This window comes from Lissotriton vulgaris, chromosome 10, assembly GCF_964263255.1.
Source record: "Lissotriton vulgaris chromosome 10, aLisVul1.2, whole genome shotgun sequence".
NCBI lineage: Eukaryota > Metazoa > Chordata > Amphibia > Caudata > Salamandridae > Lissotriton > Lissotriton vulgaris.
This window is the reverse complement of record NC_141698.1, coordinates 187,985,065-188,007,554: the sequence shown is the minus strand read 5'-3', so window position 1 is coordinate 188,007,554 and position 22,490 is coordinate 187,985,065. Positions and strand designations below refer to the sequence as shown.

The 22,490-nt window shown below is 46.4% G+C and overlaps 1 protein-coding gene across 1 annotated transcript in view; it reads left to right on the top strand.

Annotated features, from left to right (window-relative positions):
* Nucleotides 1-22,490, top strand: part of MPRIP (myosin phosphatase Rho interacting protein) — a 564,937-nt gene that overhangs the window by 262,986 nt on the left and 279,461 nt on the right. The window contains exon 12 of the mRNA XM_086940861.1: nt 12,208-12,787. Within this exon, the coding sequence (XP_086796987.1) occupies nt 12,208-12,787 (580 nt within the window). The remainder of the gene's footprint in view (nt 1-12,207; nt 12,788-22,490) is intronic.

The following is a 22,490-nucleotide window of genomic DNA, read 5'->3' as shown; positions in this document are numbered from 1 at the left end:
TTTAATGAACTAAATGGAAATTCAGGCTTGGTTTTTTGACTGCACAATGTATTACAGAATTGTGCCATTTAATTGAGTTGTGATCTCAAACATCTCCACCACAGGATTGCCATTAGTATTCATAACCACTAGAAAATGTTTCTGGGGACCAGTAAAATATGTATCTCAAACTATTTGTATGGCCTGTCTCAAACCGCATTTTTTGACTCCTCAATAAAAAATAACCTAAAATATAGATTGACAGTTTTAGAAGTTCATTTGAATTGTTTGTTTTCTTTTTCTCCTAAAAATCAAAGAAAAAAATAAAATCGATACACAGAATACTCTGAGTAAAATAGTTTAACTTTTTCACTGGAAGGTGGCCTTGTTGCTCCAGCGTCCGATCAGCCCGGAAACGTCTGTATTTCAAGGAGCGTAATGCACATAATTATTCTGGTGTCCAACAATTGGATGCTGATCTGAGTGACACCACAAGTCTCTATTAAGTCTCTACTCGTATGACATAGATGTTTTTCTTTACTTCCATTGCATTTTCTAAGCATAATTTTTCTTCCAATTTTTCCCTGGTTTCTATGGATATACAAAGAACAGCTTTCTTTGCATGTTGGTATCTGCAGTCATTAGAAAAAGCAAGGGAGGGGATCCTGTTCAAGTGTTACTAATATTATTATTATTTATTTTAAATTTATACGGCGCGACAGCTACCCAAGAAGGGTTTCCCGGCGTCGAAGCAGATCAGAAGGATGTATAGCAGCTTGTGTGGAAGTACCTTCCATAGTAAGGGACTAGGGTGCAAACGATCTGCCTCCTATCCGAGATAGTTTAATTCTCGGCACAGAAAATTTCTCTTGAGTGGAAGAGTGAAGGCACCTGGATGGTATGTAGGGGCTGACCAGAAATTGCAGCTATTCAGGGGCAGTTCTTTTTATTTATTTTTTTAACATGTAGCTTAGGGCTTTGAACTTGATTCTGTTCTCCACCCTGAGCCAATGAAGGTCCTGCAGATGACTTGAGACAGAGGTAGCTCTAGGGACCGTGCAGAGTAGTCTTGCCGCAGAGTTCTGCACCAGCTGCAGTCTGTGAGTTACTTCCTTGTTGGATCCGAGTTAGAGAACGTTTCCGTAATCCAGTCTCAATGTGATAAGAGCCTGGACTACTGTTCTTTGAGTAGACTCGGGTAACATCCAGATGATCTTTTTCAGCGACTTCACTAGTAAAACAAGTGGAGGTTACTTTGACTGCTTAATGGTGCAAGTGAGTGAGTCGTCAATGATGACACCTAGGTTGCGGACTTAACTGGAGGGTCGAGGAAGTGTTCCCATTTCACTGGGCCAATGTTGTGGGCCCCAGAGATCTTTATTTCTGCCAAGGATCAGGACCTCCGTCTTCTCTCCATTGAGCTTAATGTGGTTGGCCCGCATCCATGATGCAATTTTACCCAGGCCTAGCTGAAGGAGGGATGGCCCGGCTATGCTCTCCATGGAGAGATAAAAGATGTTTTGGTAGTCGTCCGCTTAGGAAAACAGAGACAACCCCACCTCTTCCGCGACATTGGCTAAGGGTTTCACATGTAGGTTAAAGAGTAAAAGGCTAAGGAGGGAGCCCTGGGGTATCCAGTAGGGTGAGGGATGGATGTCGGAGCAGGATGTAGGGGGAAAGATTTGAAAAGTACGGTTGGTGAGAAAAGAGATCAGCCAGTTCAAGGCTGATCCCCCGATGCTTAGAGATCTTAACGTTTTTATCAGAATGATGTGCTATACAGTGTCAAAAGCCGCGCTCATGTCTAGTAAAATGAGGGCTAACGTATCTCCAAAGTCCAGAAGTTGCCGTAGCCGTTCCGTTACCCCTAGTAACATTGATTCTGGAGAGAAAGCAGCTCTGAAGCCAGATTGTGATGGGTGAAGGAGTTTATTAGTTTCGACAAAATTATTGAGTTGAGAGTGGATGTGTTTCTCCAGGATTTTGGAAAAAGCCGGTAGTAACTCTTCCGGTTACCTAGATTTTCAAGTCTTTCTGCTGCTGCATTGGCAGGTATCTTTTTGTTGCCACTCTAACAGGCGGGCTTCATGAGACTACTGTCTGCTAGTTCACATTCTTGAGCGGAAAGTTGTGTGTGGGCTGTTCTGCCCTTACTACTGTTGTTGACCTTCATCTCCTGTAAGTAATTTCTTCTGAATTGACAGAGGCGGGATTTGCAGGTCCAGAAGTCACGCTGTGAACTATCAATGCACATAATTTTAATTTACCTAGGTTTTTTCCCAGGCCAAAGAGAATCAGTTCTTTTTATTATTATTTGTAGATAAATTGTGGGCTTGTCTTCAGCCACTGTACTGTTACCCAGTTTTTGTAGAGTAAGTAAAATACTGATTCTTCCTGTGCATATCTCTTTACACCCTTCGGAGCTCCACTTTGTTACCTACATCTTTCTGAACTGTTCGCTTCTATGCTTTTATTGTCGTGCAGGTCGGGAGACTGTAGATGACTGAACTGTGGTAACTTCAAGATATATAGAATGTTGCTAATCCACCTCTCCAGCTGGCTGCAGGTTTCTTGAGGCATGAAGGTTCTTATAATACATATGTTGCTCTAGTAAAAGGTCATATAGATTAGGTTCAAATCTTTTTATTTGAAATCTGCACCTCGAAAACAAGATAGTCATTGCAAATGCTTTACGTCTAATAATAGCAAGAAACATTTGAAAGGCAAATAAAACCCCAAATAGGGTTGGCATAGCAGTCCAACCCGTGACGGCACAGATATACAAAAGGTGCTACGAAATCCCGTCCAATTGGAACCCCCACCTCCCACCCCTCAAACTCCCCGTTCCCTCCCCTCCCCTCGCCCACCCGTCCAGTGCCCAAATCTGTGACCTTCTCTTTGGGTTCTGTGAGTCGTAAGAAGCGGAGATATCTCGGGCAGGTAAGTTCTCTGAATTCAGTAACCAACAGTGAGCGGAACGGTTGCCAGAGTTCACCATATAGATCTATATCCCCGGCTAAGGTAAGTGACAACTTCTCCATCCCCAATACACACCACATCCTATGCAACCAACCCGTAGTGGTGCGCCAGTGCACAAGGACGTTCTGTACTGCAGAGCCTAGGGCGATGGCCATCTGGCGTCCTCTACGCGAGCGCAGAGGGTATGTCAAGGGGTTAGGGAGCCCCAGTATGGTGTAGGCGGGGAGTCCAGTATGAATGTAGAAGGGGACATTCCCACAAGAGGTGCAAAAGTGTGCCGGTGTGTCCGCACCCCCTCCAGCAATTTTTGTCTTTGCTGCAATCCATCTCATGTATCCGCTCCGGGGTGTAGTACCAGTATGTAGATATCTTAGTTAGCGTCTCTGTAAGCCCGGTGTGGTATGCTGAATGGCGTGCCCTATAGGAGATCTGGTCCCATTCCCTGTGGCTCAGAGTCCTGCCTAGCTCCCGTTCCCAACGTTCCCTGCCCGGATTATAGAGATGTGCTGTTGGTGGTTGTAGGAATTTGTAGAGATCAGAAATTAATTTGGTGTTAGAGGTGCGGGATAGCAGTCATCTTTCATACGGCTGAAGTTTCCTATCTGCCGTCTCCCGCACTTGTGACTGAAGTGCCCAATGGCGGACTTGTAGGTATCGCATCCGCTCCGTCTAGGGGAAATTATATTCCTGCTTAAAGAGTGGAAAGCGGAGTACACCATCTGGGCCATAGATGTGACAGAGGCATCGACATTCCGCCGGTCGCCAGTGGGTGTAGGCTCCTTTAGCCACGCCCGGAGTGAAGTCTGGATTATCGAGCAAGGGCGTAAGCGGCGAGGGGAAGGTGGTAAGTTCATGTACGATGTTAGTAGCGTCGCACATCTTTAGTGGAACCTGCGTGATAAATGATGCATAAAGATTAGCCGATCGGAAGGCCTTGCAGAGAAAGCGGATCTCCAGGAGCGGGCGCACTGCCACTGCTTGATCTTGGAATAGCCAGTGTTTTTCTGACTCCCACTTACTCCATTCCACCAAATAGCCTAGTTGCGCTTGCCTGGAAGTATTTGTGCAAATCCGGTATCCCCAGTCCCCCCGCCTCCGGAGCTAACGTAGACAGCGCCCTCTTCATTCTTGGCTTCCGACCCTGCCAAATGAAGCGAGCGAGGTCAGCCTGTGTTTTCCGAATCCAACCTGCAGGTGGCTGTAGCGATAGCGCTCTAAAGAGGTAGAGGATTTGGGGCAAAACAGTCATTTTGACCGTCGCGATTCTGCCCAGCCAAGAGAGGGGGAGGCGTTTCCATCGTCCCAGCTCCTTGCGTATCTTCCCTTGAAGCGTACCGTAGTTGGCTGTCGTCATAGTTGTGAGCGTGGGGGTCAACTGAATCCCTAGATATGGCACTGTGTCCGCCGACCATTGGAGGGGAAAGAGGGTCTGTAAGTAGGCTTTTGTGGAGGAAGTTAGGGACAGATCGACGGCCATCGATTTGTCCGTATTCATTTTAAACCCGGCCACCTCCGCAAAGGTATCCAGCTCCGCCATGCACGCGGGCAGGGCCGTCTGTAGGTTGTCGAGCAAGATATCGTCTGCGTAGAGACTAATGGTGTGTGTAAAGCCACCAAACTTTATCCCCGTTGCTGCCTTGTTTTGGCGGATCCTCTGAGCGAATGGCTCCATATACATAGCAAAGAGCATGAGGCAGGGGCACCCCTGCCTCATGCCTCTCTCGATGCCAAAGCTCCGCGAGCTATAGCCATTTACTCGCACCACTGCCGTGGGGAATTTGACAATTAAAAATGAAGGTGCGAAACGTCTCCCCGATGACGACCTTCGCCAGGACCATCTCCAGGTACGGCCAGTGAACGGGGGCAAATGCCTTTTCGGCGTCAACCGCCAGCCTTATACTCTCTCCAGGGATTTGGGAGGTTTTTTCTATGAGGTGGGCAACCCTCTTGGTATGATCCACCGTTTGGTGGTCTGGGATGAAACCCGCCTGTTCCGGGTCTATAAGACCCGGCAAGTGGGGGCCCAAGTGGGCCGCCAGGATGCTCGTGTATAATTTAAGATCCACGTTAAGTAGTGATATGGGCCTGTACGATCCGCATTTGGTCCTGTCCTTTCCAGGTTTGGCGATGACCGTGAGGGACGCATGCAGAAGGTCAGGGGGGATGGCGCCGGGTTCTGAAAAGGCGTTAAAGAGACGGGTGAGAATCGGTGCTAATATTGTGCAGAATGTTTTGTAAAAAAGGAATGAGAAGCCATCAGGCCCCGGAGTCTTCCCCTGCTTGAGTTTGGCAATGGCGGAGATCACTTCCTCAATGCGGATATCCCTGTCAAGGTGTTCCGACTGTGAAGGTGCTAGAGAGGGAAGTGTGACAGAGTCCAGGTACTCAGCCGCTGCCTGGCCGTCTAGGGAGTCGCTGGTATAAAGAGTCGCATAAAATCCGCGGAAAGTTTCCGCAATCTCGGCGTCTTCTGTGACCATGGACCCGTTGGGGCGGGAAAGTTCTTTCACCATCTGTTGTTGGTGCGCGACTCGAAATCTACTTGCCAATAGTCGACTGCATCTGTCCCCTCCAGTGTAATAGGCATGTCGGTGCCGCAGGGCTGCATATTCCGCCCGGTCCATATCTAGCGCTGTCAAGAGGTGTCTTGCTACTTTGAGTTGTTTCTATATTCTAGGTGCCCCAGTTCGCTGGTGTATTCGCTCCAGTTCCTGCACCCTTTGCGTGAGCTCATCCCGCTTGCGTTGTCTGTTCCTATTCTCCGCGGAAGAGAGAGCCAAAAATTCCCCTCGGATAACCGCCTTCATAGCCGCCCACTGTATCGCCCGCGTCGTGTCATTGTTGGCGTTGTGGGTCAGGTAGTCTTGGATAGTGTCCTGAATGTGTTTCACCACATCCTTCCTGTACAGTTAAGTATCCCGAAGACGCCAGACCCTGAGGGGACACGAGGCAGGCGGTAGGGTGAGGGTGGTGGTGACTGGTGCATGGTCCGAGAGCGAGAGCACCCCTATCTCCATCGAGGTGGACAGAGCGCAGACCGGGCTAGTGACCAAGAGATGGTCTAGCCTGGCGTAAGTTTTGTGTGCATTGGAATAATAAGAGTATTCCCTATTGTGCGGATGTGTGCGGTGCCAGAGATCGTGGAGATCCAGCTCTGCCAACCGGTCTGTGCAGCTGGAGAACTCTATGGTTTGGGGGGTGCGTTGTGCTGACCTATCCAGGACGGTGTCAAACACCATGTTGAAATCTCCCCCCAGTATGATGTGCCTATCTGCCGTGTCCTTGATATCAGTAAGGGCTGAGTGTAGAAAGCGTTCCTGGCCTTCGTTAGGATTGTATATGGACCCAATTGTAAACAGGAGTCCCCCTAGGACAAAGCGGTACGCTAATAGTCTCTCTCTCTGTTCTGCGCATTTATTTAGAACCTCCCCTTTAAATGACCGTGCCAACAACATCGCCACCCCTGTAGTCTTATTGGGGCCCGGGGAAAAGAATTGAGTTGGGAACTTGCTGGAGCGGAGCTTATGTCCGTCACGGGCCATCAGGTGGGTTTCCTGTAATAAGCAGATGTCTGCCCGGGCGTTCTCTAATAGAGACAAATTCGCACGCTGCCTAACAGGGTTATTTAAACCCCGTACCTTAAGGGTTAGGATCCTAAGGTTTGTAGGCGGCATGGTTAACACTGGGATAAGACCTGTTAGTCCCCTCACCCGGGGAGGTGCGAGACGCTGGAGTGTGACCTAGACTAGAGTGACCGGAATGGAGCACTGGACAACCACCCTCCCCCTTGTCCTTTCCCTTCCTGCAGATAGCAACTGAACAACCACCTTCCCCGCCCCCCCTCCCAATCTCTAAACTCCACCCCCCCAACCTTCCTACCCCCCCATCTCCCCCACCACCTCCCCTCCCGCCCTAACCAACTCCCCCACCACCTCCCCTCCCGCCCTAACCCCAACTAGAAACCCCAAAATGCAAACCATAGTCCCAGGCCTTTCGGAACCAGTTCAGACCTGTGGTGAAAACATCCAGAGGGTAGCATGGCAATGGCAACCCCGCTGGCCCCCCCGCCCGTGTAGGCATGGAGCGATAAATGCAAACCCCATTTTGATGCTGCTTCAATGCACGTTTGTTGTGTCCTTGGATACTTCTTGTATGGCCGCCGCCTGTTCCAGGGCAACCGTCGTCCGGTCTGGTTTCATTTCCGCCTTGGGGAACCGCCGGCACCCTACTCGTTGCCAATCTCCTCCAGACCTCCGCCTGGGTCTGTCTTGCGTGTCCCGTGGCGACGTGGTGCCCTCTTTCTCCTCCTCCCCAGGGTCGATTCCCAGAAGTGTGCAGGTGTCTTGGAGGGAGCGAAGTGGTGCAAGGTCCCTTTCCATTTGAAGACGAGCCGGAAGGGGTGGCCCCAGGAATAGGGGATCCCATTGTCCCGCAGGAATGTCGTGGCTACCCTAAATGCTCTCCGCTTTTGCAGGGTGATGGCGGAAAGGTCGTGATACAAGGCCACCGAGTGACCCTGGAAGTGGAGGCGTTGTTTCCTCCGGGCTTCTTGCAGGATCCTTTCCTTTAGGGGAAAATCAGGCAGGAAAGCTAGGATATCTGGCAGGGGAGCAGATGCAAGCTGCGCCCGGCCCACTCTATGTGCTCTGTCTATGCGGATCTCAAAGTCTGTAGTTTCCCCTAAAATGTCTCTGAACAATCCCTGCAAATATGTGGTCACGCTGTTCCCTTCAGCTTTAGATGGCACTCCTCCGGGAGCGGTTCTCAAGATCTTCCGTGTGTGCCTGAAGGTTCACCTGCTGCTCCTGGAGACGGATGACCTCCTGCCTGAGAAGTTCCACCTCCTCGCTCCGTGCCTGGTCTGCCTCCTCCACTGTCCTATTCTTTCTCCTACGCCATCCACATCGCGGCGGAGCTCGCGTTGCTCCCCGGCCAGGTCTTGCTTCAGGGTCTGAAAATCCCCCCTGAGGGAGTTGAAGAGGGATTCAAGGAAGGACTTGGTAATGGGCGCCTCGCTATCGTCCTGTCTCGTGCCGCTTGCTGACACTGGGGAGGATTGGCTTTTGTCTCCTTTGGCGGCACCCTTAGTGAGCATGTCCGGAATTGTGCGGGCCCCCTTACGCCCCATGTTGGCCATCACGTCCTCCGACTCCTCTGGGTCGAGTCAGTGGCGACCCGCGGCGTTCCCCCAAGGCAGCAGGGAGGCTCACCACGTCGTCTGCGCTCTTGTCGTATCCTGTGTGACTGCAATGGAGGGCCCCTTCGCCAAGGGGCAGCCTCTCCACCGTCCCTGAGCATCCCCCGTAGGAAACCGGGCCTCTTATGCTGCTTGCTGTCACTGAGTTCTTCCAGCAGCTGCCACGCCGCAGCTCCAGAGCCCGGGCCCAGAGTATCGTGCAGGGTTAAGTCACCTGTGCTGGCTCACGTGCACCCCATGCGCTGTCTCCCAGGGGTACCACGTCGCCGCCGCTGTGTCGGTGTTAGGTGTAGGGGCCTGCTTGAATGTCTTGAATGTGCCCTCAGAAATGTCAGTGGCGTTGTGCTGCCCACTAAGCTGCTTCCCATAGGCCAGAGACCGGGCCCTCCAATACCGGGTCCCCACGAGGTGTTCTTGGGCCCCCACCGTCTTCCCCTCCTGTTTCGCGCTGCACCCCGCGGCAGGACACACCTCCAGTCTCAGTGTTCCAGGCTGCTCTGATGTCCCCTGCTGCTCCCTTGTGTGGCCCGCGATAGGGTCCCTGCTGTGTCCTCCGCCGGAGCTCAGCGGCTGCCCTTTCTCCTGCCTGCCACTTTGACACTTCGGCCCTCGGCCCGGATTCGCCTCCTCAGCAGGGCGGTCAGGCACTTTCGGTCTCTCTGTGCCTCTCCTCACCCCTCCTGTGCTGTCCCTCCTCCCGAGCAGCGTAAACCATGGGGCGGCCAATGCCCACAACACCGGCCGGGGAGGTTCCCTCAGTGTACCTGATTTGCTGTGTCCCACGTTCCACCAGCCCCGTCCTCAGTGTCCGTTTCTTTCGGCACCGTTGGTGTCGGTCTCAGATCTCTCCGTAGATCGTCCGCCCGATCAGTGAACGATGCAGGTCAGCCCCCGACCCTTTTGCTGTGTGGGGCCCGCCCAACAGGCCGCTACTATCCGCAGGGCCGCAGCAGGACCGCACTTCTTAAGTCGCTGTAGGCCCCAGACCAGGACCTCAATTTTCGCGCCTGCCACCGGGCACCCACTGATGGCCACTGCTTTCACCAACGGCCCGTGTACTCTGGTTACCGGGACCCACCTTCCTGCTCCGGGCCCCGGCTCTCGCGCTGGTTGTTCCTTGTTTCTGCTGCTACCCTGCGGCAGGACCCTCCGGCCAGAGATCGCCGGCTGCTCCTTCCTCGCTGCTCCGGGTCCGCGCCTAGCCTCCGGCGGACCGCAGCGCAGGCCTGGAGCCGGGGTCTCAATTTTCGCACTCGCCGCTGGGTGCCCACAGGCGATCGTTGCCTCTGCCGCCGGTATCGGCGAACTGCGCGCCGGGACCCACCGTCCAACCCCGGGTCCCAGCTGTCACCCAGGTCGAGCCACGCCTTGCCTTCGGTGTGCGGCGGCGTCGCTGGAGCCCAAGAACAGCGGCCGCCTCCTCAGCGCGTGGCCGCCATTGCGCCACTGCTCTCCGTCCGGTCTCGGCCCCAGGCGATTCGCCGCTTATAGAAAGCCCTCCCGCACTCCTTCGTCGCCCGGTAGAGGGTCCGCAGAGCACTCGATTCGGTGAAGCTACTTGCCGGCGTGTCCAGGGGGTTTGCAGGCAAATATTGAGGCTAAATGGGCTTCAGGGCCGAGGAGCCATACGAGCCAGCGTCCTTTCAGGTCGCCATCTTGGCCACGCCCCCCGGTCATATAGATTAAAAGGATTCCTACCATGATTGCAGTTTATGAATTTCATACTTCTGTTTAGTGCTGTCTAGCCAGCAGCCATCTTCTGGACTGCTTACTAGCTTCTGACAACAGTGCAGATACTTAACTAGGTCAAGTGTTGTCTGCGTAATCTGTTTTAGGATCGCATCCATTTTGCTTTACTCCTAGTTTTCTGGTACTCTTGTCTTTCCCTTCATTAGTTGAGAGCTTTTCCTGCGGCATATGACTTTAATGAAGATTTCATGATTTAGAATAAAGTTGCTTACCGGCAATCTGTTTTTACAAACAACATCCATGTGACAACCAATAGAATTCATACAAGTCAGTGGTTGTGATTGTTACTATGCCATTGCAGTCCTTTTTGCAGACTGAAATGTCCTGACTGCTTTACAGGGGGAATGTAAACGTCTTTAACTGTGAGGTTTTTGTCTAAAACAGATAAGTAGCATATACTTTCTTATATTTTTAAACAAGTTTGAGTGTGCATTACAATTAACATCCCATTCAGCAGTAATCCTAGAAATAATTGACCAGAACCCAAATCCTGCGGGTAAACAGAGCATTATGATTAATCGCACTGGAAGTAAGACAGGGTTTCATTATCTTTCCATTGCGAAAAGAAGTCCAGTAATTACCGGTGTACCCTTGGGTGCTCTCATATGCCATTCGAACTATGCTTCAGGTGTGCTATTTTCCTAGAATGTCTATATTGCTTTTCCTAAATGTTTATAATGATCTGGGGCATAGTCTGCGGTATCCGAGTGTTCGTCAATTTAAATAAAGTAACACATGATGAAGAACTTAAATTAAGTGATGGCACTTTATCATTTCTGGATTTCTTTTGGATGAAATATTATGAACAGTAGTCGTATGCACACATGGCTTCCAGACTGCACACCTGTATTTTCCGACCCTTATCCCATCTATTTGATCATTATGTATTTATTGACCTTTAAATTGAGGTCTGGGAGTCTATTACGCCCTATTCAGAAACAAATGTTTTATTTAATATACTGGTGGTGTTTCTGTGATAGATGTTAAGACACTATGATACAATTAATACACAAAGGACTCGATACACAAGGTCAAGCCTGAACCGTAATGTTTCCTTCTGTCGTGTACAGTAACAACAACATGCCTTAGTTAATTTTTAAAGTTCGCTTGTACTTCTTTCCAAATGAAAATTAAAAAAACATGGATTCCGTCTTTCGCTTGTCTGTGGCCTCTACTAGTACTAAAGTAAAAGGATGCTGTGAATTATTTAGACCTTAAGGTGCAGATATAGTAGAACGTCTGCAATAAATTGTTTATGCCTGGCACGGTTGATTTAAATCTATTGATAAATATGTACAATAATGTTAACCACTGCCAAATCCTAGATGAAAAGACCGCTAGAAATACTATATCATATACTAAAGTTTGACTAAACCACCAGCGACTCCAGCTTGAAGACATTCCCGGTATCAAATAACACAAACCTTATTCAACATTCCCTATGTCACTGAAATATTTTCAGATGGATTTCCCCTTAAAATGTGTTTGTCAGTTACTACCTACTTATTCATTACACCACAGAAGTTTTCTGCTGTCTTAAAAGTATTGCCCATTCATAATGAAACCTTGGTAAATGTCCTAAAGTAACTAGTGCATTCCTGACCTGTTTTTAAGCTCGACATTTAGTTTGGTATCTAGCACTGGTATTGCACTTTCTTCTGAGGAAAGCACCCTTTGCTTTTAATATGGCAGCTTAAAATAAGATGTCCACGAAAAGATGTAAAAGCAGGTAGAAGCATGCAAGGTAAACTGAAGCCTGTTGAACATAAGGTATACGTTTACTTACCTATGTTCAGAAATGTCATTGTACTGACTATTTAACTACGGAATTTGATGATTTATGTTTTGTGTTTTATCACAGTTGGTCTGAAATATTTATGTGGCTTTTGTCCAGACTATTTTCTTCAAGGTATTTGAACTATCTGCAAAGATGGGTATGATAAATAGATTTTTTGGGTGAGGGGTTTGAGAAGTGGCACTTCTCCCTATCTGCAATAAGTATGCACAACTTCCAGAGTTGTCTAATCTGATCGGTTTTAGTAAACCGTCAACTCATTTGTAGTTCTATGACCTATTTTTCAAACATGTTATGGTTAGCGTATGGCTAATTGGGGAGTCTAGATTTTCAATATTAAATCTTCTGATACTTACGACTCCATAGATGGAATCGCAATGAATTGAGAAATCGGCTTTCATTACATCATGTAAAGCTAACAATAATCTAGTTGCATGGCAGAATAAAACTACCAGGGAAGGAGTAGGTGATTTCTATAAAGTTTTGATTTCTGTGCTTCTTTCAACAGTTCTTTGCCAGAAGAGAAGAGCAAAACAACATCTGCGTATGAAGTTTGTCCTAAACTAGGCGATAATCAGGTCTCTGAGCAGGCTGCAGTAGATGTGGAAGTAAAGAGAAGCCGAGCACGTGAACGCAGGCGAGAAGGGCGGTCAAAAACATTTGACTGGGCAGAGTTCCGTCCAATTCAACAAGCCTTGGCACAAGAAAAGGCCAAAGCTACAGAGTCCTCTAGTCCTATTGTCACCTCCTCAAAAGACACTAATGGCTCTGACCCTGACCAAGTAGATCAGGAAAGGGAACGAACTCGGCGACGAGAGGAGAGGAGGAAGCGATTTGATGCCATTGATGGGTCAAGCATGGAGGACATATCTAGGATGGAAGTAGACAGGATTCCAGTGGCATCTGCATCTGTTGAGCTGAAGCCACAGAATGTTCATGTGGAAATTGAGCAGCGATGGCACCAAGTGGAGACCACTCCTCTACGTGAAGAAAAGCAAGTTCCGATAGCACCTCTTCAACTTCCTGCTTCATCAGCTTCCCCTGGTGGCCTCCATTCTGAGAAGCTAGCATCACTCTTGGAGAAACAGGTAATGTTAAGCATCAGTCTCTCAAATCAAACACAATATGTTTCACAATTGTTTCCATCTTGCAATCTGTGTAATTGTTGGATTTACACAAGAACAAAATACACACTTGACTAATTGTCTTTTGGTTCTTAGTTAGTTTCTGGTTAGGACCATTTAATAAGCAATACAGTTTATTATTTATTTAATTATTTTATAGCACTTATAAGGCGCACAGCTACCCACAAAGGGTTTCCCGGCGCCGGACTAGCAAAGCACATGACACAACTAGAGAGAGAACAATCAAAGGCAATTATTTGTCGAACAACCAGGTTTTTACGCTTTTCCTGAATCTCATATAGTTTTCTTCCTTGCGTATATGAATGGGCAGTGTGTTCCAGAGAGTTGGACCCAGATATGAAAAGGATCTCCCGCCCATTCTAGCCCGTTTGTACCTCGGCACCGCGAAATTCGCTGCTGTGCATGAACGGAGACTGCGATTGGGGAGGTAAGGCTTGGCAAGGTCTTGTAGGTACTTGGGGGCAGTACCAGCTTTGATTTTAAACAGATAATTCAGGGTTTTAAAGCGAATCCGGTTCTCAACCCTAAGCCAATGCAGGTGCCTAAGATGTTTGGTGATCCTGGCGGATCTAGGGATTCTGCAAAGCAGTCTGGCAGCAGCGTTTTGCACGAGTTGCAAGCGTCTTATTACTGCTTTTTGAGCCCAGGTACAAGATGTTTCCGTAATCAAGCCGAGATGTCACCAAGGCATTGACTACGGTCTTCTGGGTGGTAGATGGTAACATCCAGACAATTTTGCGTAGCCATCTAATAATGGTAAAGCATATGCCTGCCACTTTGTTGGCTTGCTGTGTCATAGATAAGCTGTCATCTATGATGACCCCAAGGTTTCTGACCTGAGAAGCTGGTGGCGGGAGCTTACCTAACGACGTCGGCCAATGGGGATCACTCCAAAGATCTTTACTATTTCCTAAGAGGAGGATCTCGGTTTTCTCACCATTTAATTTAAGTTGGTTAGCCGACATCCAACTAAATATTTCGTGAAGGCCTATTTTTAGTGCAGATTGAGCAGACGAGTCAGATTTAGAGAGTGAAAACAGAATTTGAGAATCGTCTGCATAGGTCATTAAGATGAGACCGAAATTTTCTGCAAGGTTGGCCAGTGGTCGTAGGTACAAGTTAAAAAAATAGGGGACTCAGGATAGATCCCTGTGGTACCCTATGGGGAGAATAGAATACATCAGAACATGCCGCAGAAGAGGTGATCTGGAAGGTGCGGAGGGATAAGTATGATCTAATCCACTCTAGTGCCCTGCCCTCGACACCACTCTCCTCCAGCCTGGCAAGCAGTCTGGAGTGAGAAATGGTGTCAAAGGCCGCACTTAGGTCCAACAAGACCAATGCTTCCGTTTGGCCATCATCCATGAGCTCCCTGATCTTTTCTGTGACACTGAGCAGGGCCGTCTCGGTGGAGTAACCACTCCTAAAGCCAGATTGGGACGGATGAAGTAGATCATTGTTTTCCACATAAGTTGAAAGAGCCTTATGAATGTGCCTCTCCAAAATTTTGGAAAAAGCAGGCAGTAACGATATTGGTTGATAATTGGCCAGTATCGTAGGATCGGCGGCCGGCTTTTTGAGCAGAGGACTGACCATTGCATGTTTCCATAAGGCAGGAACTGTGGCCTGTTCTATGGAGGCGTTAAGTATCTCTGCTATGAAAGTCATGGCAGAGTCCTCCAGTTGACCAATGATGCTGATAGGAATGGGGTCACGTGGGGAACCCGATTTGATAGATTTTAATAGTTCCTTCAGATTGTCCAAATTAATGGGAGGCCAAGCTTCAAGGTAACAGCTACCTCTGGAGACTAGGGAGGTGATGTCTTGCTTGTGTGTGATAATATTGTTTCCGTTGATGTTAGAGACAATATTCTCAATCTTTTCAGTGAAAAAAGACGCCAAATCCTGGCATTGCTGAGTATTGAGAGGGATAGCCTCCGCTCTTGAATTCTCTCCAGCCAACTCTTTCACAGTGTTAAAGAGAGTCTGGGATTTGTTTACGGCTGTGTTAATGGTAGTAGTAACATAGCATGCTTTGGCTTTCATGCATGCCGAGTGGTAGCTATTTCTGGCCTTGCGATAAACCTCTTTTTGATGCAGTTCATAGTTCTTACGCCACTGCCTCTCCAAGGTCTTACATTTAGATTTTTCTTTCTTGAGGGCCTCTGTATACCAGGGGGCGGGGGGCGATGCACTTTCCCTTTGCAGCGGGATAGGGGCAGGCAGGCATTCACTGCGCCATTTAGCCATGTCTGTGTGGCCTCTGATATGCTTTCCATATCCCCATCTAAACATGGGTGATCTTTCCTCAATGCATTGTTGAGATCCTCCATATTTAGAGTTTTCCAATTTCTCCTAAAAGTTTCAGAGGGAGTCGTGGAAGGGCGTTTGATAGGTTTAAGTGAAATAGAGAAGAGTGTGAGGAAATGGTCTGACCAGCAAATAGGAGTGGTGTTCAGCCATAAGAGTTCTCTCATGTTAGATATGATATGGTCTAACAAATGTCCAGCTTTGTGGGTGGGGCCCTTATTAAGTAAAGTCATATCTAAAGCCATAAAGTCATCAATTAGGTTTTTACAGATCTTGTTATTATCGTCTTCTAAATGAAGATTCAGATCTCCAAGTACAGTAAAATTTTGGGCCTTCAGATGGTGAGGTAAAATGAAGTTTACCAAATTGTCTGACCATGAGGGGTTATTTACTGGCGGTCGATAGATAAGTAAGCCAGAAAAGGTGAAGTTAGGACTGAGGGTAATTTTGAATGATGCCGCTTCGCAGTTAGGAATGTCTGCAGGTTCAAACTTGCACACAAGATCTCTACTGTGAATAATGGCAATGCCCCCACCTATTTGGTCAACACGGTCCCTCCTTACAATAGCATAACTCGGGGGAAGGGCAGTTGCAACATCTGGACCTGCACCATCGTGTAACCAAGTCTCCGTTAAAAATATCGCGCTGGGCTTTTCTTCCGTTAAAAGATGGAAAATATCTAATTTATGTTGTGGTAATGAGCGACAATTTACCAAATAAAATGTAAAGTTACTAGGACTCTCTCCCTGCCAGTGAGGTTTATGAAAGGTACCGTGGGGAGTGTCAGAATAGGGCTGAAGATTTGTCAAAGAGAGGGTACAGTTAGGGCATGTTTGTATTCCAGCTAATACAGTGTAGAAACAGATAAGTATTTTAGTCTCTAGGACAGTCCACTGGCACCCTCTATAAATGGACAGTACCTAATGCACACTGGATTTCACTCTTCACAATTTTAAGATTCCCAGAGTTTTAGAATTTCACTTATTTTTTTGTTTGTCTGAATTGATTCCTTTCCATCCTAAGTCGTAGTGCGACATTCGCAAGCTGAAGTCTTGTGAAAGTTATTTACAATCTCTCAAAAGATGATTAAAGCTGGCAGAGGAATGTAGTTGAACACATGATAGATATTGCTTTCTCTCGTATACACTGTAAGCAGTTGTGTCCGATCTCAGCAAAAAGTTTTGTTGAAAAGGATATCCTACTAATATGTTGTGGTAGTTGAGTATCTGTTACTAGTATATCATGCTTATGTGAAAAGTTATGCTGGAAACACAATCAACAGTAGACTGTAATTCAGTAACTAGCCAAAAAATTAAGCAATGATTTTTATTGTTTTTTATTTTTATTCATCTTTTAGTAAAAAAGTTATTTTCCTCTTGGTTTTTCATATATGTTATAGAAAACATTAATCACATAAATATTAAAACAATTCTGTGCATTTTCAACCTGCTATTCCTATAGCATTAATCTTTCCTATGATTCTCATTTCTTCACAATGATATAAATTGATGACAATGTATCTTATCACCATTGCCTTTAGGTCAACAGAATGAGTGTAATATATTCAATCCTCTATATACATGGTATCACTTTAGTTAGACAACATTATTCTTTTTTGTTAATTCTTGAAAATGTATAAACACAAATATGGATATTCATATATCTCATGGCTAAGAATATAATCGAATGTAGAACTACCCGTATTTCAGCTTTCAGTCTTCATCAGGTAGCCATGTAAAATATGAGACCGTGATTAAGGATCATGAGTCCGCTAGTGTTTACGATGACTCTTAGGTATGGCTGGCTTATAGTAGTGATCTTCAAAATGTGCTCTTCTAGGATTGCTGTAGTAAAACAGGTTTTAGGAGACTTGAGGAAATGCTCACTTTGAAATTGACAGGGAAATCTCCATTCAAAAGATGGCGTGTAAAAAACGCAGACTCTGTCGATAGCGGTCAGCACTGGGCTAGTGCCACTGAACGTATTGCTCCATGTTCGAGTTTCAGGCTACTCTCCTCCTCACCCTGTCGCTACTGTTAATTACCGTAATTACGGTGTGCGGTCAGCCGGTGAGCGACAGGGAGCCAAAGGGTTGAAGCTTCCCCAGTCAATTACAAAGTGAGCATTTCCTCAAGACTCCTAAAACCTGTAATGCTACAGCAATCCTAGAAGACCCCATTTTGAAGATCACTACTATAAGCCAGCCATACCGAAGCTTCATCGTAAGCACTAGCGGAATCATGATCCTTAATCAAGGTCTCATATTTTACATATGATGTCTAACTAAAGTGATACCATGTAAATAGAGGATTGAATATATTACACTCATTCTGTTGACCTAAAGGCAAAAGTGATATTATACATTGTCATCAATTTATATCATTGTAAAGAAATAAGTATTATTAGACATATTAATGCTGTAGGAATAGCAGGTTGAAAATGCACAGAATTGTTTTAATATTTATGTGATTAATGTTTTCTATAAAAACAAGAGGAAAATAACGGTTTTACTAAAAGATTAATAAAGTTAAAAACCAATAAAAATCATTGCTTAATTTTTGGGCTAGTTACTGAATTACAGTCCACTATTGATTGTGTTTCCTATATAACTTTTCACATATGCTATGTAGACTCTGATATAGGAAACAACATTAGGGGTACCCCTTTTGTACAAACAGTAGTATATCATGCACCACAGTTGTTGATGGCTACAGCTAGGGAAACGTATCATTGGAAGGAATGCAATCGATATCCATCCTTCATTCAAATATTGAGCAATACCGGTATAATTGTTATACTAAAATACTTAATTTTATCAATTTGTATTGCACTGTTGAAATCAAATTCAACCATTTCAGAAAAGTGGCCCACTGCTGATAAATTCATTGTTTTAGAGACTGTTGCTAATGTCTCTTCTGCAACTTAAGGGGCCTGGTAATCAACACAATCAAAACCAAGCTCCTTTATTTTAACCCTAGTAGGAATGCTAAATCCACGCTCACACTCGACAAGGTGCCCCTAGAGCGTGTTAGTCTTTGATTATCTAGGGATTAGACTATCAGACCAACTGAAATGGCAGCCACACATTGAGAAAATGGCCTTAAGCTTGTTCTGGGAGTCATTGGGAGGGAACACAGAGCCTCAATATCCAGACCCATAGCCCCTGCACTGGAGATTTATGCTGTAAAAGCTGTAGGTTGTGCGTTGTATGGAGCTGAGCTCTGGGGTATTAACAATGTTGATGTACTTGTTACAGCAGAAAACAAGTTCTTTAGAGAGCTTGTTTCGCTTCCTAGGGGTACTCCAATTAAGCCACTCCGGTGCGATTTGGGTAGCCGCTCAATTAAAGATCTAATTGTTTTGCGCCTGCTTCTCTATTGGGCACGATTGTGGCGTACACCCGAGCTATCCTGCTATGCAGACTTCTTAAGAGAAGCCATGAACTAGCAGGGTTCGCACAAAATTGTTTGGCTTGCTAGGATAAAAAAGCTTTTACTGGCTATTGGTTTTAATATTGCATGGGAGTCAGGTGTCTCAGTGTCAAAAGTTGAAATTAAGAGAGCCTATTGGGCATGGGTAGATGCTCAAGATCTCAGAGATACTGACGTGGGGAGGTTGACAGATGAGTTCCGCTTGCACAAGACAGTACATCGTCTTGAACCCTATCTGGACTTCATTAGGAAACCCAGAGATAGGGCACTTTACATTCAGTTCAGAATGGGAACTCTTCCTGTTCGTGAACGTACATGTAAGTGGAAACCACCCAACCAAACACCTGTTGACTGTCCATTTTGTACTGGTGTCCCTGAAACTATCCCGCATTTTTTCTTTGTATGTCACGCTTATAGCAAACCTAGGTCAAAATGGTTAAAACCTATCTGCCGTCAGCTTGAGACCAAGAATTATTCTTCTGCCCTCAGAATTTTGCAGACAGATCCTAGCACCACCCAAGCTTGCGGGGTGGCTAAATTCCTTAGTTGGGCGTGGGTGATCAGACTGAAAGACTTATGTTGAATCTACAAGGCGACTTCTTTTTAACTTTGTCCAAATCTGTAATTGGTTTAATACATTTTTATTATATTTGTATTTTTGTCAAAGATCTTTTTAATGTATGTTTAAAATGAATTGTGATTTTAATTGTAGATGTGCTTTTTAAGATATTTTATATCGAAATAAAGCTTTGTACTACTACTAAAAAAACAGAACAAACTGAGATGTGTTGTTGCTGCATGCAGGATTATTGTATGGGCTGCCCAGTGCTGCTGGGGCACTTTAATTAACAACAAAAGAAATGCCACTACCATGCAGTAGAAAATGTTGCATATGTATCTCAACAAAATATGTAAGGGACTGATAAATTAATTTTCAGGTTTGGATGTTTTTATTCATTTGTTAAACAGGGGCACATGTCACCTCTCATGCAAATTCAAATCTAGCATTTGTAGTATCCAGACAAAATATTATAAACAGAATAAAACAAAACAGTCGAAGAAGAGCCCCCCAGCCCCACCTCACCCTCGCCCATACCTCTTCTATGTAGTGCAGTGTTCTCCAGCATTCGAAGTACTTGGTTCATCTAATCCAGGACCTGTGTTGATGGATGCATTAGAGAGCCGCAAGACCCGCAGATATCGGGGGCATGTCAACTCTCGGAATTCTTGGCACAAAAGAGATATGTATAGTATCCACAGAGCTTGGAAAGGTGTCCCTTCCTTGTTAGGTGTGAATGTGATATTTTCCATACTCAGAACATACAAAAAGAGGTGTAGCCACCCTAGTTGGGTTGGAATGTGTGTGGAGCCACAATCTGAGAGAACATTTTGCAAGGCGGCCCCTAGAGCGATGCCGATCTACCGGCCTCTCATTGATTTCAAAGGATAAATTATAGGATTGGGTAGCCCCAATAAAATGTAGATGGGGAACCTGGGGAGTTGCATGTCTAAGTGACAGTCTACGTCATCTAGGATTTATGTGCAGTAGTCTTGGATCTGCGGGCAGTCCCATAATAAGTGTACTAGTGTCCCTGTCTCTTGGCAGCCCCTCCAACAGTTCTGGCTCTTGGTTGGGTCCATCTTGTGAAGCCGTTCTGGGTTGAGGTACCAGTGCGTCACAATTTTCGCCAGTGTTTCTGTAAGGGCTGTGTGTCAGGCGATATGGCGAGATCTAAAATAAATGCTCTCCCATTCGTTGTGGGTTAATGTTCTCCCCAGTTCTCTTTCCCATCTGGTCTGGCTGGTTTTGTATGTATTTATTTATTTATAAAGTTTTGTATGGCGTACTGAGGGCTGTACAAAAAGGGAGTATAAGGTAGAAATCAGACCTTTTCTAGTTGTATTCACGACTAGCCACCTCTCGTAATCCGTGAGGTATTGTTGGTATTAGCTTTATTATCTGGATGTGAGAGCCAGTGTCTGAGTTACATGTACTATAGGTGTTCTGACTCTGGTAGTTCAAAATCAGTCCGCATTTGCGTAAATGGTATTATTCCGTCCTTATCGATCATATGACCCATCGAGCAACAGCTAGATTGAACCATTTAGGGAATGCCTCGGGGGGCATCCCAGGCGTAAACTCAGGGTTGTCGAGCAATGGAGTCACTGGTGATGGGAAGGATGCAAGTCCATAGCGGACACTGCCCCTGTCCGAGGCTTCCATAGTTGTTTTCGTGACCGGGAATAGGTAAAGATTCCGGGGCCTGTGTGCTTTGTTTAGGAAGGGATTCTTCCAGAGCGAGGTTCCTGTGACTGACCTGTCCTGGAAGAGCCAGTGACTAACTGATTCCGCCTGATTACACTCCGCCAAATATAGCATCTGTGAGGCTTGGAAGTAGAGATGGAGATTCGGGAGCCCGAGGCCCCCTTTAATTGTAGGAAGGTAGCTCGTTCTTTTCTCATCCTAGGCTTTCTCCTAGCCCAGACAAAACAGTGTAATTCGAATTGCAGTTTGTTAATCATCCCTGCTGGTGGAGCTAGAGGGAGTTTTTGGAAAACCTTAAAAATATTGGGTAGAGTAGTCCTCTTGATAGCTGCGATTCTCCTGAGCCAAGAGATCGGGTATTGTGCCCAGCCCTCAAGTTCCGTTTTAATTCGTCTATGTAAGGCCTGGTAGTTAACGCAGGAGGTTTTTTGTTATGAGGGTGCATGTCGTACTCCCAGATAAAGCAAAAAATCCCTCTCCCAGGGTATTGGGTATTGAGAATTGCTTCGCTAGTGTGGCTACTGTATCCGGTGGTAGTGACCGGCTTAGAGTATGCGATTTAGTGAGATTGATTTTGAAGCCTGAGACTGCTCAAAACGCCTCCATCTCAGTCAAGAAGGCGGGTAGAGAGATGAGTGGGTTGTCTAGTGATGCCAGTACATTGTCTGCGTGAAGATTAAGTTTATGTTCTTCCCCCCCGAAGACTAACCCCACTAATGGTTACATAAAGGGGGCAAATAGTAACAGGGTCATTGACAACCTTGGTGGGTCCCTCTGCTGATGGAGAATGATGTAGATAGTTGTTCATTTACTCTTACTGAGACTGAAGGGAGGCAATAACAATTTAGTACCCATGTGCGAAATCTTTCGGGGACGACTAAGTGAGTCAATACCTGCTCTTGGAAGGGCCAATGCACTCTGTCAAAGGCTTTCTCTGCGTCGACTGCTAGGAGCATATAATGGTTGAAGATGTTTGAGGCTTTCTCTATTAAATGTAGCACGCTCTTAGTATTATCACTTGTTTGGCACTGGGGATAAAGCCTGTGTGGTCCAGGTCTATGATGTAGGGGAGCTGGGGGCCTAGAATGCTGGTGAAAAGTTTAAGGTCAACGTTAAGGAGCAATATGGGACGGTATGAGCTGCAGAGCTGCCTGTCTTGGCCAGGTTTGGGGATAACTGAGATTGTGGCAGCTAGCATAGAGGGAGGAATCCCTCCAGAGGTTAAGAAGCTTTTGAATAGCCACATCAGGATAGGGGCCAGTTTTGTGCAGAGCATCTTGTAGAAAAAAGGGGAAAAGCCACCTGTGCCTGGGGATTTGGGTGAACTTTGTCTGGAGATTGCTGTAAAGACCTCCTCTATTCAGATGTCTTGCACTAGTGTTTCTGACTGATCCAAAGTAAGAAGGAAGTATGTGACCCTTTTAAATATGTGGCTCTAGCCTCCAAGTATAGTTGTTGATTAGCGTATAAGCCCGCGTAGAAGTTTCGGAATGAGTTTGTAATTGATACGTCCTCGGTAGTGATAGCGCCGGTTGCATTGCGCATCATGGAGTGTTGCTGTTGTGCTCGAGCTGCTAGAAAACTGCCGACCTTATCGCCACCTGTGTACTAATTATGCCTGAGGCCCAGGGCATCATAT